The 16,053-nt window shown below is 43.8% G+C and overlaps 1 protein-coding gene across 8 annotated transcripts in view; it reads right to left on the reverse strand.

The window, feature by feature from the left end:
- Positions 1–2,797: 2,797 nt before the first annotated feature.
- LOC306782816 (uncharacterized protein) overlaps positions 2,798–16,053 on the reverse strand; it is a 28,992-nt gene continuing 15,736 nt past the window's right edge. For 4 of the 8 annotated variants that reach the window (XM_079276276.1, XM_079276278.1, XM_079276280.1 and 1 more), the window contains 20 exons: positions 15,781–15,912; positions 14,790–15,671; positions 14,164–14,397; positions 13,842–14,066; positions 13,480–13,704; positions 12,826–13,350; positions 12,534–12,716; positions 12,157–12,390; positions 11,797–11,967; positions 11,462–11,656; positions 11,150–11,341; positions 10,275–10,480; positions 9,862–9,930; positions 9,675–9,719; positions 9,049–9,111; positions 7,535–7,714; positions 3,572–3,694; positions 3,262–3,375; positions 3,095–3,175; positions 2,798–2,980 (listed from right to left, as the gene is read on the reverse strand). In XM_079276276.1, the coding sequence (XP_079132402.1) occupies positions 2,951–2,980; positions 3,095–3,175; positions 3,262–3,375; positions 3,572–3,694; positions 7,535–7,714; positions 9,049–9,111; positions 9,675–9,719; positions 9,862–9,930; positions 10,275–10,480; positions 11,150–11,341; positions 11,462–11,656; positions 11,797–11,967; positions 12,157–12,390; positions 12,534–12,716; positions 12,826–13,350; positions 13,480–13,704; positions 13,842–14,066; positions 14,164–14,397; positions 14,790–15,671; positions 15,781–15,912 (4,109 nt within the window). In that variant the 3' untranslated portion in view covers positions 2,798–2,950. The remainder of the gene's footprint in view (positions 2,981–3,094; positions 3,176–3,261; positions 3,376–3,571; positions 3,695–7,534; positions 7,715–9,048; positions 9,112–9,674; positions 9,720–9,861; positions 9,931–10,274; positions 10,481–11,149; positions 11,342–11,461; positions 11,657–11,796; positions 11,968–12,156; positions 12,391–12,533; positions 12,717–12,825; positions 13,351–13,479; positions 13,705–13,841; positions 14,067–14,163; positions 14,398–14,789; positions 15,672–15,780; positions 15,913–16,053) is intronic. The other 4 variants (XM_079276282.1, XM_079276277.1, XM_079276281.1 and 1 more) reach the window with 4 other exon arrangements.

Genomic DNA, 16,053 nt, shown 5'->3' on the forward strand with positions numbered 1-16,053 from the left:
GTTCATGTAGCTACATGTGGCTTCTTTTGGGGTAAAAAAAAAAAGTTTGCTGACAAACATGCTATCTAAAAGGAATTCATATATTTAAAGCATTTTCTCTTCTATGGAAAAGCACAACAGCAAGTGAGAGCGATCTACTTGGACTATGTGGTAAAAAGGCTTTACAAACTCTGGGTGATAATTAATGCAATACTTGTGACATCTCTAGTGGAAGTCTGGAATTCAGCGCGTGTCGAAACATCACAGTACATCAAATCACACAAGACACTTCCTACTTTACAAATACATTACTGTATAGTAGAACATGTAAAAAAAGACAACTTGTGCTCCTATGAGACGCGCCACACATACTGGGACAGCTGCCTTCAGCCCTTACAAGCGTGGTTACTGTGACAGATGAGCTTCGTATTTATTGACCTCACTTGGCTGAACATGAATGTACATTTAAAGTCGGGATGGATATACATATATATGGACATTCCTCGTACAATCAGAAGGTCTGTAGTCTTACAAAGAATATCAAAACCTGAGTTAAACAGACCAAAGCTTGCAGAGCTTTTCTTACCAACCAAATATATTCAATGCAATTATGAGTTCTATGCTACTGAACGAAACATAGGACTGAAGGAAGCGCTCCACTGTCATGTGGACATTGTGAAAGGTTTGATAAACTTGGTGGACTACAAGAGGAAACGAATAAGAATGATTCAGAGTCTCAGAGCCTCGAGCAGAGACCTCAGAATTCAGTAAACAGCACAGTGGTAACCTTCAATTTAATGAGCAGATGGATGAATAACTTAAAAACCTCACATTTGTACAAATACTATAAAAGCATTAATTCTATAAAATAGAGAATTATTTCAAAATAGATCCATTTTTTTAAATTTAAGCTTTACAACAATGTGTACGCTGCTGGTTTAGGAAAGAGAATATGTTTAGGATTCTGTACCTGAGCAGTGAACTGAGCAAAGCAACTGTCCAAATCTTTGTCCACTTTTTTATGCACGGTATGTAATGCCATTCAAAAAAAAGAAAATGCCTTTCCTGAACTAGAAAATGCATTTCCTGCTGAAAATGCGTTGGAATGGTGAAATCTGAAATGAATTGCAAAAACATTGCTGAAAATAGATATCCAATTAAAAACAAATTGCAAAAAGCTTAATAATTCAAAAAGTTTAAAGATTACAACTATGAAAAGTCAAATCACACCTCTCCTGAAAGAGCTCAACATTTTGATATTCGAATGGTTTCTATGGCTTACAAAATTTCATCAGTGGCGATATTTGTAGTAGTAGAAGTTGTGGTCGACGTATTATTAGAAGTATTAGTAGCAGTAGTGATATTTGTCGTAGTAGTAGAAGTTGTAGTTGTAGTAGAAGTAGTATTAGAAGTATTAGTAATTAGAAGTAGTCGAATAAGTAGTATCAGTAGTCATAGTAATAGCTGTAGTATTGGTCGTAGTATTTAATATAACAGTAGTAGTAGTAATGGCAGTAGAATAAGTAGCAGTAGTAGTAATACTAGTAGCAGTCATACTAATAGCTGTAGTAGTATTACTACTTTTAGTAGCATGAATAGCAGTAGTAGTAGTAGCAGTTGTCGTATAAGTAATAGTAATAGTGGTAGTAATAGCAGTAGTGGTAGTAATAATATTGATGGTAGCAGTAATAGTAGCAACAGCAAAAGTTATAGTAGAAGTAGTAGTAGTCGTAATACTATATTAGCAGCAGCAGTAGTAGTTGTCGCAGTATTAGTAAGAACATTCATTATTTTAACAAAAAAGCCTAATTTTGAGCTTGTTTAAATACAGTTAAACCATGGGGCTTTTATTTTGAAAGGGTGGGGCTGGGTGGGGGAGGAGACATAATCATAATGTCGAGAGAGTGAACAGTGATTTTCAACAAACTACCTGTCAAACATATGCCCTTTATACCAGTCTAATGGAGTCTAATGGAGCAGTTGGTTGGAGTTCATATCGCTCTGCGGCTCCTTGAGCCAAATGTGTAAGTCGGTGGCATTCCACAGTCATTAGTCTATGACAAGGACAATATTAGCTACTTCTCCATCAAAAAGTATGCATGAAGAGTGAAGATTGTGGACACAGTGGCAAAATACAAATGTTTTTTTCACAAGAATCTCAAGCTGCTCTTCACTCTAGCGGTGACATCACGCACTCTAAGCTCCGCAATACACACCCATTATAAAGTCCGAAAAGGGCTGAAGAAATCATAAAAGTTAAATTGCTGCAGTTCAAAAAGTTTAAAAGATATCAGAAAGCTGAATTATGCGGCAATAGTTCAGGATTTTCTCAACATTTGAAAGTTGAAATGGTGTCTGGAGCTGAAAGTATGAAGACGTTTAAGAGGATTTAAAAATATTCTCCAGACATCCCATTCAAAACAAATTTGCAAAAAGCTTAATAATTCTAAAAGTTTAAAGGTTAGAAATATGAAGAGCTACAGCAGACATGAGCTGAAAAAGCTGAACATTTTGATAGTTGAACGGTTTCTGTAGCTTAAAATATGAAGGAGCAGAAGAACAGCACTCCAACAATTAAATAGACAAGTACGGTAAACAACAAAAAAATAATTCCCTTGAATGTAGTCTTAACGTTCCCCGAGCAGCACCAAGGGAATAAATGCTGATGGTGTCTAAACTAGAATGAAAACAGTGCATTGTTTATAAAATTAATGTAAAAAACACGAGGGAAATAAAAGCATTTAAAAGCAAACTGAACTGAAAATGCTGGGGGGGGGGGGGGGGGGGGCGAGATAAGCATTTGATCAAACTCGAGCACTGTGGATCCCTCCTCTATCTACAACTGATAAACAAACAAAGAGGATCTACTAAGATGCATCTACTGAATCATCCATAATAGTAGGTGCAGATTCAGGGCATGTTGTTTGGATATGTGTGCGTAGACGGAGCTGGTCAACGTGTGGTGATTCAGTTACAATGCCGATGCTCCGCCGTCTTTCTCCTGCAAGACAGACATTAAGCGCACTTGTATTAGTCTTGATATGAATTAGTGAAGTCACAATTGTCCTCATTTTCATCAGATGATACTTAATGGCAACCGGGTAGTGTTTTGTACCTTATCTTGGTCGATGTCAGAGTCGGCGGTTATGACGATTCTCTTCTCCACGCGGGTCTCCGAAGATCCGCTTTTCACTACCTGGTGGTGGGAAGAAAACGTAGAATTGAGAGGCGAAATAAAATGAAAATTAAAAAATCAGCACAAAGCAGGATTCCAATGCTAACCTTTGAGATGTGAGTGGTCGTGACTGTGGTCCCGCTGGTGCTCTCTGAGGTTACGGTCTTGGAGCTGGACACGGTTGTGTCGTCTTTGTCCTCGTCTGTCCCATCAACTGCCACCTGAGAATTAAAAAAAACGGGGAGACTGAGTAATCATTTTGAGATAATGTGACCGTGAGCTTCAGCCGGGGAAGGTGCAGTGCTGCTGTATTCTCATTCTGGAGGCGCTGGCCTGGTTCCTCCCAAGACTCCTCCACGCAAACAGACCGTCTACGGCCGAGACACATCTGGGCTGAGCAGCTGCTGGAGCCCCTACCTTTGACGACTCATAGATGAAGGTCTTGGTCGGGACGATAGGGACCTCTGTGGTGGAGATGCCACTGGGTAAGGAGGCGGAGACAGCTGTGATGGTGACTGTCTGGGTCTGCACCAGAGGGGGCTGTGGATGGGAGCATAGCCCCACGAGTGGCTGTTTAACCAGACACCTCACAGCAACTTGTTTTACACCATTGCATTCTTTCTAAAGCCATCGTCTGCGTGAAGTCACTTTCACGGCAACAGCCAGTTCACCAAATGTGCTTACGACTTTTTGGAAGCAACAGAATCACCGTGTTATTTTCCTTCCCGCCACCAACTACTTGAAAAGAAAGAAGGAGACGGAAAGCCATACGTTGGGTTTGAAAAGATGATGAAAGTAAAGCCAAAGTGTACAACAGAACATTTGTAACCCATCACCATAGCTGAGAACACACCACTGTGCAACACCTCTGAATGATGAGTATAATTCACCCGCTACTTAACCGTTAAGAGATTCACAAGTTGTGATTTGTTGCGGTGCTGCAAAGGAGTGATTAAGAGTGCCAGCCTTGAAATCATTCAGAGGCCGAGCAGAGGCGGATTCAGCGTCACCCTGGGGGGCTACCTGGAAGCAGCGTACGACCTGGGGACCATCGCTCCTGAAACAGGAAGCTGGGGAAGATCCGACTATCTTCCCAGAGCGCACCGACACTTCTGGACACGATCCTTCTTCCTCCTCCCGGGTCCCATCTAAAGCCTTACGGCAGCGGCCGAGGGAGGCGGGCAGCTGCGCCGTCTCCACCTCTACGGCCGGCACCGAGGAGGTCTCAAAAACTACAACCTCTTCCTGATCACATGACTCCTCCTCAACTCGAGCATCCTCAGCTTCACTGTCGTGGCTCACAGTGGGACTCGGCATGCCTGAGAAGCCCAAACTGCTGCAGGTGTCCTCATGTGCAGTGTGCGTCTCTGAACCATTGCAAGGGAGACTAACGCACACGCTCTACAAGGGACACAACACAACCGCGATGTGATCATGGGTAGGTGAAGTACTTTCTGCTGACATGGTATGTAGGATCATTGTTACAGAGATTATATGCATGAATTTGTACAGTATAGTATCCATTTTATGAGGCACGACAGATCTGTAGGAAGGTAATGACTTACATTCGAATTTATTGAAGACCATGTAGAGCCCTTCATGGCCACGATGTACATTTTTCTTGAACTGATTTCCTCTACAGACTCTACAGATGATCACCCGATAAGATGGATACTGAACACAGGTATTACTCCATATTGTTTATTTCAGTATGTATGAATGAATGAATGGATTATTGTTTTTAGCTTTAATATTATTTCAACAATGACATGCCACTCACACTAATGTCATCAACTACAAAGTCATATTTTTTAAATCAAGAAAATCACAAACTTGAGTAACGAATTCATTCAAGGGACAAACAATCGTATGAACTGTATATGGAATGCCTTTTATTCTTTGGTCAAAGTTGATTGTCAGAAAAAGTCATGCAACGGGCAATCTGTTGCAGCTGCTGCACACTGCCACGTCAAATACTGGCGACGGACAAAGAGGTTCAGAAGTATCACAATAAAGCTGCCTCGAGGTCATCACAGGAAGTACGACACTGTGACAAAGAATGTTGAGAGGTTTCTCAGTAACAAGACTGACGATTTCTAGGATTTACCTAATGTGGGTTCAGAAAAACACATTCATATATATATCCAAAAATCACATCACAGTGATCAGCTTAGACAACAGACAATATAAACGTACCAAAAGACGTGTCCAAAAGCACGCTCAAAGTGATATGGTCAGACATCATACGCATCCGGATGAAAGTCAGTTTTTAAGTAATATTGCTCGATTTATGAGTCCAAAATGCAAAGTAGCGATGGCTTGATTGTCATTCCCAGTCTTTGGAGAACAGGTCTGTTTCTGGTTGATTGTGCTGCAGTGTGAAAGCAGAAGGAATGAAAGTCTAGTCTCATAGAGGCCAGAAGAAGAAAAGGGGGGGGGGGGGCAGCTTCTCAAGTGGAGCAGAGGATGAGAGATGAGTAATGCTGCGGTGATGTCGAAGAGGAGGCGAAGGAAGGAAGAAGGAGGAGGAGGAGAAGAAGAGAAAGCTTGAGGTTCGATGGGTGGATGGACTAGGTGGTGTCTCCGCAGCTCACACTCACACCTGTGTGGGGGCTTCCGCAGGGTCGAGACGGCCCCTCAGCTGCGCTTGGAGTAGAAGTCTAGCAGGGGGCCGCGTGGGAGGCGGGTGACAAACTAAGACGGAGGAGGAGGAGGAGGAGGGACGAGAGATGAGAGGAGGAAGGAATCTTGAAATGACAGAAAATGAACTGAAACTTGTAAAAGCCAGAGTTGCGCAATAACGGATTATTGAAAAAATATGAAATGGGATTTTAATAGTACGGTTTTTGTTGTCCAGAGCATGGAAATGTTACTGGTACATGCATTTAAAAAAAATACTTAACAATTATTTTTGCGGGAAACAAAGAAAGTCATCCACAGTGGTAGTATCTTATTAAAAAGAAAAGGATGCATGTTGTACTTTTTTAAGAGGCAGTAGCAAGACCAATTCTGCTGCTGCGTGTCAAACTTTGTTTGCTTTGATCAGAGTAGAGCTTTAGCTGAAGGTTAAACAGAGACTGGCTTGTTTGTCCGCTCCAGCAGGCATCTTTTGACCGGTGTCATATGTACTGATCTCAGTGCAGACACCAAGCTGTCAGTTTAGCTTTGCTTTGATTTCAATGTGACTCAAATGCATCCTGACAACACGATGCATTCAGAGGCATTTATCTCCAAGAGTAAAAACCTTTTGTGTCCAAACTGTTTTGCTGCAGTGGAGTTAATGTCTTGCCCAAAGGCACGCGCACAATGCAGATTACACTTGACATCAGAAGTTGTGTTTCTAGTTAGCTTGAACAGCTGTCATGTCATGTTTTAACTGAAGAAATTAGTTTTATAATGGAGCCCTGTGAAAGTTACATTTCTATTTAAAAAAGGGAGAGTTGGGCAGAAACTGCAGATACAACATGAATACTAATTGTCTCTTCATGTAAAAACAACCATGGCTTGGAGAAAGCCGCAGTCAAGCAAAAGGGTGAAATCAAGTGTGAAAGGAAAGTGTGCAAGGCAAAACGTATTAAAAGCAAAAAAAAGAAAGCTCATCAATAAAGGGAGGAGAGAAAATGTAAATGCTGCGCAGTGTGAGAACGTGCAAAAAAGTCATCCCGGAGCCATGCGGTATATCTCCAACGTCAGTCATGCAACACAAACATGTCCGGGCTCACAGGCATCCGACGCAGGTAAGAGGAACCACAGGTAGTTCTCAGAGAGCGGACCACCGGTCCCAGAGATGCCTCTCTCACACACTCTCACTCACACTCACACACACACGCACACGCACACGCACGTCTTTTAAGTGAAAGAGCAAAACCACAGACCCTATTCAACAAGTCACACTGCATTCTTCATACACATGCACGTGTGGCACACCACATGCGGTCTCCTTGAATGGGTCCGTACATGCACACGTAACCCATTACACTCAAAGAGTGTAAGAGAACCAAGATGGACAACTGGAAGAGCCTGATCCCTTCTTTCATCAACATCTTTTGTGTGAATATATTCATCATATCGGAGAAGAATCCAACAGAGGGGAAACTATTTTCTTTCGACACAAGACGTCAGCAAGAATTTCAGGTTCTTCTGTTCCGCTACAAATCCATGAGCACTGCTCACACACATGTTTTCCAATCAAGCACAATCATCTCCATGGAAACCACATGTGATGATGCAAGTATAAATACAGCTTCAACCAAGTCCATTCAGGAATTCAATATAAATGAAACTTTGTGCTTCGTTTGCTCCAATTCCTGAACTGGCAGACTTGGGTTAAAAAATGGGACTTGGAGGCGAGGGGGGGGGGGGTTCCTGTGGGAGACTTACCCCATCAGCACCGGGCAGAGGCTGACCATTGATACCCAGGGTGCGGAACGGAGAGTGCGTGGACAGACGCTTGTCCCACTCACTGGGCCTGCTCTCCGGGGCGGCTTCCATGAAGTTCCTCTTCAGCACGCTGATGCTGGCATGATGCCTGAGCAGGTCCTCCTGGGGCTTATCAAAGTCCTACAGGAAGCCAAGTCCAGGGGGAAAGACAGTGTGGAGAGAGGGGGGGGGGAGATGAAGGATAAGACAGAGGTTGGGAGAGAGTAACAAACAGGAGAGAACCAAGAAAAGTGACAGTCAGATGATGTCGTGTTTTTTCTGTACAGATTGTGTTGACTTATTGCTGATCAAATAAACAAGCAGAAGCAGGCTTAATTAAGGATTCTAAAGGAAATGAAATGGGGCGAGTCATCGAAACGATCAAACTGTGGATTCGCGATAGATTTTCAGCGAAGTGTGGCAGCTGATTCATGAGACCAGACTCACAGGAGTCATTGCCATGTTTTATCAAAGTCCATTATTTTTTTGGGGGGGGTTGGATGGGCAGGAGCTATAATTACACAACATTAATGGTCTATTCATAGCATTAGGTTTTGCAGTGAAAACAGGCTGCAGATCACAGAGCAGGAGAGGCGATAATGGAAGACATGGAAGACATGATGGAAGACATGATGAAAGATGAAGCCTTAGTATGAATGGAAACCTGTTCATTTGACACAAATGAACAAAAGCAGTAGCAGCACTCATTTGGCAACATTTAGCACCAAGTTGATCTTTACTTACATCTGCAAAATATTGACTCCCATTTGACCAAACATACGATGATCTAGCCAATGAACAGATGTGTTCATCTGAACTTACTGTGGTGCTAAAGAGCAACTTAATGATAAGTGTTTCTCCAAATGTCATCCCCTTTGGCAAAGAAGTATAATTACTTTAAACTTTATTGCTATGGTCAAAGATGTAAGTTGAACAACTGCGGAGAAATTGCATTTCTGGCAGGTTAAGACAATGAGACGGAGGTAAAAGAGCAGAAGCAGGAACAGGAGAATACTGGTGATCTGGAGAAAAATAGATGTCAAATAAAACTGGAGCTGCTTGTGAACAGTGACAGATAAAGGATGTTTTGGAGTACAGCCTCCTGGAGGAGTTTGAGTACCGTACTAATGCAGGTGTCAGAACAAACTACTTATTTGGTGTGAATTCAACAGCACTCTCCTGAAACAATTGGATTCGTTATGTTGCAACACACACACACACACACACACACACACACACACACACACACACACACACACACACACACACACACACACACACACACACACACACACACACACACACACACACACACACACAAAAGACATTTATCATTTAATCTGCAGCCAATCATTTACGCTGATGCAAAGAAGTGCGAATCATGCCACATGCAAGCGTGATGTCAAACAGTAGCCGCTGTGCCAAAGAGCAAGAAAACACAGAAAGAGACCGACGTCTCCAGAAGGGATACCAACCTCCAACATTAAAAGGCTATGTCTGATATAAATTGAGTCACCCTCAATTCTCTTAGCTCTTTTCTGTGAAAAATAAAAAGAACAAAAGAAGTGTGGGTTTGTTTCAGTGTGCTGGCATTAAACTGCCACACGATGGACATGCACACTAAAAGAATTCACTACAGTGTTAATGCAAACGACAAAGACAACCTAAGGCTGTAGAGGACCGACTTAAGAACCATAGTTTCATAATGAGGAGAAAATATAGAAAGTTATCATGCTTTTTAGTAAAGGTGCACAAATCTATAATCATGCATGTGTGCATTCCAGGGTTTACAACAACAGCAAGCAATGAGAGGAAATGAGTGCTTTGTAAACTTTCAAACAGCTAATATGTGTAAAAAACATATATTATTCTATTATCACCAGTTACTCTCCCTTTACATATTCCATCTATTCTTACATTCGTTCTACCTGGTAACATTTACTGCATGCGCATCGAAACCTGATGCGGATTTCATTAAAGACTGAATGGAAGCACAACATGAGAAGAGGGTGAGATGAGTCTTTTTTTTGGGATGAGGAGCTCGACATTGTCAGAATGGAGGTGGAGAGATGGCTACGGAATACCGGGCTAAGAATCTGACCTTTCGCATTCGCACCACCTTCGTGCTCGTCACCTCAGACTTGTGCTAACCCGGGGGGGGGGGAGAGAGGGGACACATGTTAGCAATCCTGAGCTCGTTGGCTTCCAACACTCACATCTCAAGCCATAGTGGAAACAAGCCGTCTTGAGGGCCCGACATGCAGGAGCCCACAGCGGCCGACACTAACCTGAATGTCCCCATTGACGGTGGGCATCAGTGAAGAGTCTACTTGTCTCTGGTCCCTCCAAACTGCTGGCTACAGCAGCAAGAGAGACACAGTTCACACTCAGACACAGAGAACCAGCTCTGCTTGCTACTTTGATTAATTAAGACTATGAGGCAATTACATTTAAAAAAAAAGTGTGTCTTCATACGTTATAGTATCATCACCTACAATCCCAATTCCCAGGCAATAGCTATGAGGACAAATCAGGAATAATCTGTTGACTTTTAAAACGGAACCAGCTGCTCTGTGAGGCATATATGGTTACCACACACACACACATACTGTATATGATGCTACATTGTTCCTGAACGTAACCATTTAGATTGAATTACATCACAAACATGTAAACCAGTGATAGGAGTGAAATTCAATACCTTGACCGCAGCCATGGCCTCCATTTTTGAGGGCTCCACAGCTTCTACAGTGACCTCGAGCTTTCTTTCCTCTTTGCGGCCGGTCTTGATGGGAGTGGAGGTCTGGGGCAGATCGAAGGGAGCCATAGGGATCCCTGCCTCGGCTAGAGCAGCCTGGGAGAAGACCGGAGCGCTGACGGGACGGGCGCCTCTCTGTGTGCTCACCGCTAGACCAAACACAGACAAAATGCAAACGTTAACAAAAGGAAATGTGTTTCAGCACAATGCGTTATGGAGGGATAAGACTGCGCCCACATCGGACATGATCGAATCCCCTAAGTGAGTCAAATGCATTTTAAATATAGTAACACACAATAGCGCATCTCAGCAAGCGGCCACGTCATACTTACAGTGTTAAGCCTCGATGTGATCAGATATGTGCACACACTGCAGGGGTATACTGTACCTCATATGCTCCGTTTAGTCTCGCTTAGCACACGACAAAATCGGAGGTGGGTCAGAAGCGAATGTGGGTCAGAAGCGAATGTCCACAAAGTGGGATGAGAGCAAAAGCACGGATTAGTTCTTGTAGCGATCCGACGACAGATGCAAAGTTAGATGACGTTAGGCTGTAAAGCTCAAAGTGGTTGAACTGGTGAAATGCTGAGGTTAAGAAAGCATTATTTCTTCAATATGCGAAGCGCGATCAGAGGTCCTTGAACGATGGAGAATGTGCGTTTCCGTCTGTGGACAGTTCCTCTTGGAAAGAAAAGTCCGCGTATCCTGTAAACGGGCTGCAAATGTTGCGAAGCGTTTTTCGTGGTGTGAAGAAAGCGTGACCACGTGCGAGCTGTTCATCTGCAAAATCAAAAAAAACCCAAAGAGGTGAGAAATACCTGACTCTTTGAGGCCAACATCTAGTAGAACAAACCAATCATCATTGACGTGCGTTTGTGTGAGCGGACTTCTTTCCTCCAGGATCCGCTTCTCAAACTGTGAACTTCTCTCAGAAACAGCGATCCTTGTTTTGGCCACAGCTGTTGGAATTCTCTCCTCCGCTGGGAACTGGATGCGCTCGGGGACAACTACTACCACAGACACACAACCGGCTATTAATATTGAAATAAAGTAGAAAATATAACGACATTTGCATGCATAGCGAATTAGACTGCCCCGCTAAATCGATGTAAAAATCATTTTTATTATACCTGATTTCTTAGTGGCCACATTCAAGAGAATAAACCAATCATCTTCCACCTCTCTCACTGCTGGAGGCGGTTTCTGCTGTACCGCCTTCTCCTGCTGCCACTTCTCCTCCACTAGAGTGATTCTCTGCTTATTGGCTGCACACTCTTTATCTGTTCTTACTTCAGGACGTGTACCGATACGTTCGTCCACAGCCGCTAGCGTAGAATACACACAAAGCCTTGTCAGTCAGAACACAATTCCACTTCTACTGAACAGGTAGAGATATGTAATAAAACGGTAACACACACACAATGTTATTCTGTCTGATTCCAGTCACACACAAACAGCAGAATACCTGGTACTTTTGCTGCAACATCTAGCAGCACAAACCAATCATCATCCACTGGTGTCGGATGTGACGGTTCAATCGCCGACAACTCCACAGGGGGCCTCATGTCTTCCACGATGAATTTGGGTTTTGGTTCAGTGGCTGCCACCACATCCACCACATGCTCAACCACAGCAACTAACATAGAGAAATAAGGGTAAATACATCTAGAAGTAATCTTTGCTCGAGCTATTGAAGGTTGAAAGCAGCCGGTGTGTGTGTGTGTGTGTGTGTGTGTGTGTGTGTGTGTGCAGTCCAGCTTATGAGTCACCACTCAATGGAGCCGTTTAGCACAGCGTATGTAGAGGCTTTGTCAATGAAAGGTACCTGACGGTCTGACAACAGGCTTTTCGCGGATGATGTCGAACAGGGCAAACCAATCATCTCCTCCTCCTCTCTCCGACGGTGATGCAATTTGGCTAGTTCTAATTTCAGACAGACGTGTCTCATCTTGCCTGCCGTCCACACCAATTATCATCTTCTCCCATGTTCTAGTCTCTGCGGTTGTCACCTCAACCTCAAACGTCTTCCTCACATCCGGAATAATCTCAACAGGAGTAACTGGCACAAAATCAGACAAGAGTCAAAGAAGCCGAGGGACAATAGTGTATCCACCAAACAAAGCAAGTTAAACGCTGCAGGAATTGTCTTTGAATATAATATTTCAGAGTAAATTCTGGTGTGACATATTATATTACATGTACCTGATGGTAGTACAGCTGGCTTTTCACGAACAGCATCGTACAGCACAAACCAGTCTTCATCTCTCTCTGGCTGCAGTCTAGTCTGTTCAAGATCAACCTGCTGCAACCTCCGCTCTAGGCTCATCACTTTCATTTGGGGAGGTTGAACGCTTGGATAAATTAGGCTCGGTACTGCAGGAGAAACTGAAAGTAAAACAGGATTTATACTCAAACTTCAGCCAAAAGGGAAGAATCTAACAGAGACATCATCTTTTATACAGTTACCAAAGGAAGACTTAAAGGCTGTGGGTACCTGGAGGTACAAAGGCAGTTTCTCTGGGAACAACCTCCAGTAGAAGACACCAGTCATCGTCTCTGTCTCTGACTGGCTGGCACATTTCCTGCTGTCCTCTGTCGTCTTTCTGCACCACAATCTCTTCACCTACGACCTCCTCCCTGGACTCTACGGTTATTGTTTCAGCCACAGCAGATGTGCTTTCTTCAGGATAAACTTGAACATACTCTGCAATGGTAACTAATGACGAACAGAATGAATGAGCATTAAGTCTGTACGTCTTTGTGATGGGCCTGGAGGGAAAGGCGACAATACCTGGTGGCACATATGACTGTTCTCTAGTGGGAACATCCAGCAGCACAAACCAGTCATCTTCTATCTCTCTCGCAGCCTGCGGCAGTGCTACAACTTCACTCAGCACTCGTTTCATTTCTGTGTCTGCTGCCATACTCTCCACTCTTTGTTCTCCCTCCTCATCGGCTGCTATTCTAACTAGAGAGACAAGTTCTTCTTGGGACACTTCAACACGCTCCGCAACAGCAACTGAGACAAAAAAAAAAAAAAAAAGAGATAAAAATCCTCAAACACTGTTGACAGTACAGGGGATTTCAGAATAAGAGCGTCCACAAAGCTCAGGATGATTGCTTTGATAATTTGGGATTTGAGCAGTACCTGGTGGTACATATGCCGTTTCTCTGGGAACAACATCCAGCAACACAAACCAGTCATCATCCCTGTCAGGCAGTGGCTGCTGTGGCATCTCTTGTAGATGGCTTGGCTCCTCTTCTCTTAACTTTGTCTCCTCAGCTACTACTTCTCTAACGTCCTCCTCGGTTGCAGTTCCAGCCACAGAGACAAAACCTTCTGCACCCAGCTGTTCTCTTCCCTTCAAGGTAACTGGCGTGAGTAAAGTCGACAGAACATCTTTTAACACAAGCAGCAATATGCACTTCCTGTATATTAGCGAGCAAGCAGAAAACAAAGCACAAGAGAGCCAACGTTTTGAAAAGCAACACGGGGGATTTGAGCAGTACCTGGTGGTACATATGCTGCTTCTCTGGGAACAACATCCAGCAACAAAAGCCAGTCATCATCCCTGTCAGGCAGTGGCTGCTGTGGCATCTCTTGTAGGTGTCGCGGTGCTTCTTCTACTATCTTTGTCTCCTCAGCTATTAGTACTCTAACATCCTCCTCGGTTGCAGTTCCAGCCACAGAGACAAAACCTTCTGCACCCAGCTGTTCTCCTCCCTTCAAGGTAACTGACGTGAGTAAAAGCAGGAGAAAGTCTTTTTACACTAACAGTGATACACACTTCCTGTATATCAGCGAGCAAGACAGACACAGTTTGAGCAGTACCTGGTGGTACATAAGGCGTTTCTCTGGGAACAACATCCAGCAACACAAACCAGTCATCTCTTTCTATGACGGCCTGTGGTGCTGGTGGTGGGATCTCTGGTGTACGCCACACTTCTTCTTCTCTCATTGTTCTCTCTTCTACTACAATCTCTGTTCTCTCCTCATATGTTGTAATCTCAGTCTGGGAGGTGAGATACTCGCCTTCATCCACCTGAGCACGTTCCACAGTAGCAACTACAGGTGACAGTGAAGACACAGAGTCTTTGAACATGGGAGGAAACATGCAGCGCCAAAAAAGCTGACAGTAAAAGCAGCAGGACAGCGTGTGGTGAGGTTATTCTCACCGGCAAGAACTATTTCCAACGTAAAGATATTACAAAAGCCACAAATCCACTCAATCATCATAACAACATCTCATAGCAAGTACAATTTCAGGAAAGCTTGTTGGTTAGTATGTTAATGTTGAACTCATTGGCTGTGAGGAAGGCTTCAGAGGAATGTTCTGTTTCGGCTCAACTCTATGGATGATGTATATGATGTATGTAAAACAGTACACACAAATCTATTGGCGAAGGTAAGTCTTAGAGCGATTAGTAGAGGTCTAAAGGCATTTTCACATGCTGTACCTGGTGGTTTGAGAACAGCTTTGTATGGAGGGCGGTCCAAAAGTATGAACCAGATATCCTTATCTGCCAGCTGAGCTCGATGCACAGCCTGAAGCCTCTCTGTGCCTTCTCCCTCAGTTATCTCCTCCAGTATCTCCGTCTGAAGCCTCCTCCTCTCTTTTTCTAGCCTCTCCTCTAAAACGACACCATGCTGTACCTGCACACCCTCCATTTCTTCCTGCCTCGGCCCTCTCTCATCTACAATAGCAACTCTTTTCTTAGTCCTGCGCTGCACCTTCTGGTGTGCTACTACACAAGTGGTACTAGTGACATCTGAAGATCCAGACTTCAACTCCTCCTCTACCTCATCTCTCCATTCCTTTAGCTTCCCTCTCAAGCGGTCATCGGACAGACTCTCGTCCGTCACTTCTTTTTCCCTCTCCTGCTTCATCTCAGCCCCTTCTTCTTCTTCTTCTTCTTCTTCTTCTTCAGGTAACAAGTATTTTAAAAACACCTGCTTTATCTGCTCTTCTAATTCATCCACTCCCTCCTCTTTGGGCTCCGTTGTCCTCACAGATTTCCTCGAGACTGTTTCTGTTATACCTTCAACTTGCTTCTCCTGCTCAAAATCGCCCTCTTCCTCTCTTAACTGATCTACCTCTTCCTTACCCAATTCCTCTTCTATTACTTCCTGAAGTCGCTCTGCCCTCTCATCCATTTCCAGGAGCCTATCCTCTAAATCCCTAACTTCTCTCAGCCTCCTTTCCAAAACACCCATCTCTGTCAGCTCGTCAGAGATCAGACTTTCCTGCAGCCTCTCAATGGTCAGTTTCTGCTCCGCCACACGCATGCCCTGCTCGTCCTCCTGCTGGAGCTGGAGCTGGAGCTGAGCTAGGAGGGACACTGGTAGGAGTAAAAAGGGGAACAATGACCATGAAAGGAACTAAAACGTGATTCATATTGCAGACTGTAAAAGGGTTTGTCCCATATGTATTCTAATTCTGAAACTCACATGATTTGTCAACACGCTCGAGCGAGGAGAGGCTTAAGATTCGGTCAAAGTAAAGGAACCAATCATCTTGCCGTGTCCGAGCTGGTTGCAATAGGCGCTCCATAGAGATCATTTTTGCCAAGCTGAGCTTAGCTGACAACATCAGAGAAACAATACTGAACATTATATACCGGATGGGCAAACACACACAAATCTCACACTGCAAAATGCTGAACAGCACCACGTGATAGGAGGTCACAAAATGTTGATGCGTGTTCTTTAAAAATCAAAGCT

Source organism: Melanostigma gelatinosum, assembly GCF_949748355.1.
Source record: "Melanostigma gelatinosum genome assembly, chromosome: 9".
Lineage (NCBI taxonomy): Eukaryota > Metazoa > Chordata > Actinopteri > Perciformes > Zoarcidae > Melanostigma > Melanostigma gelatinosum.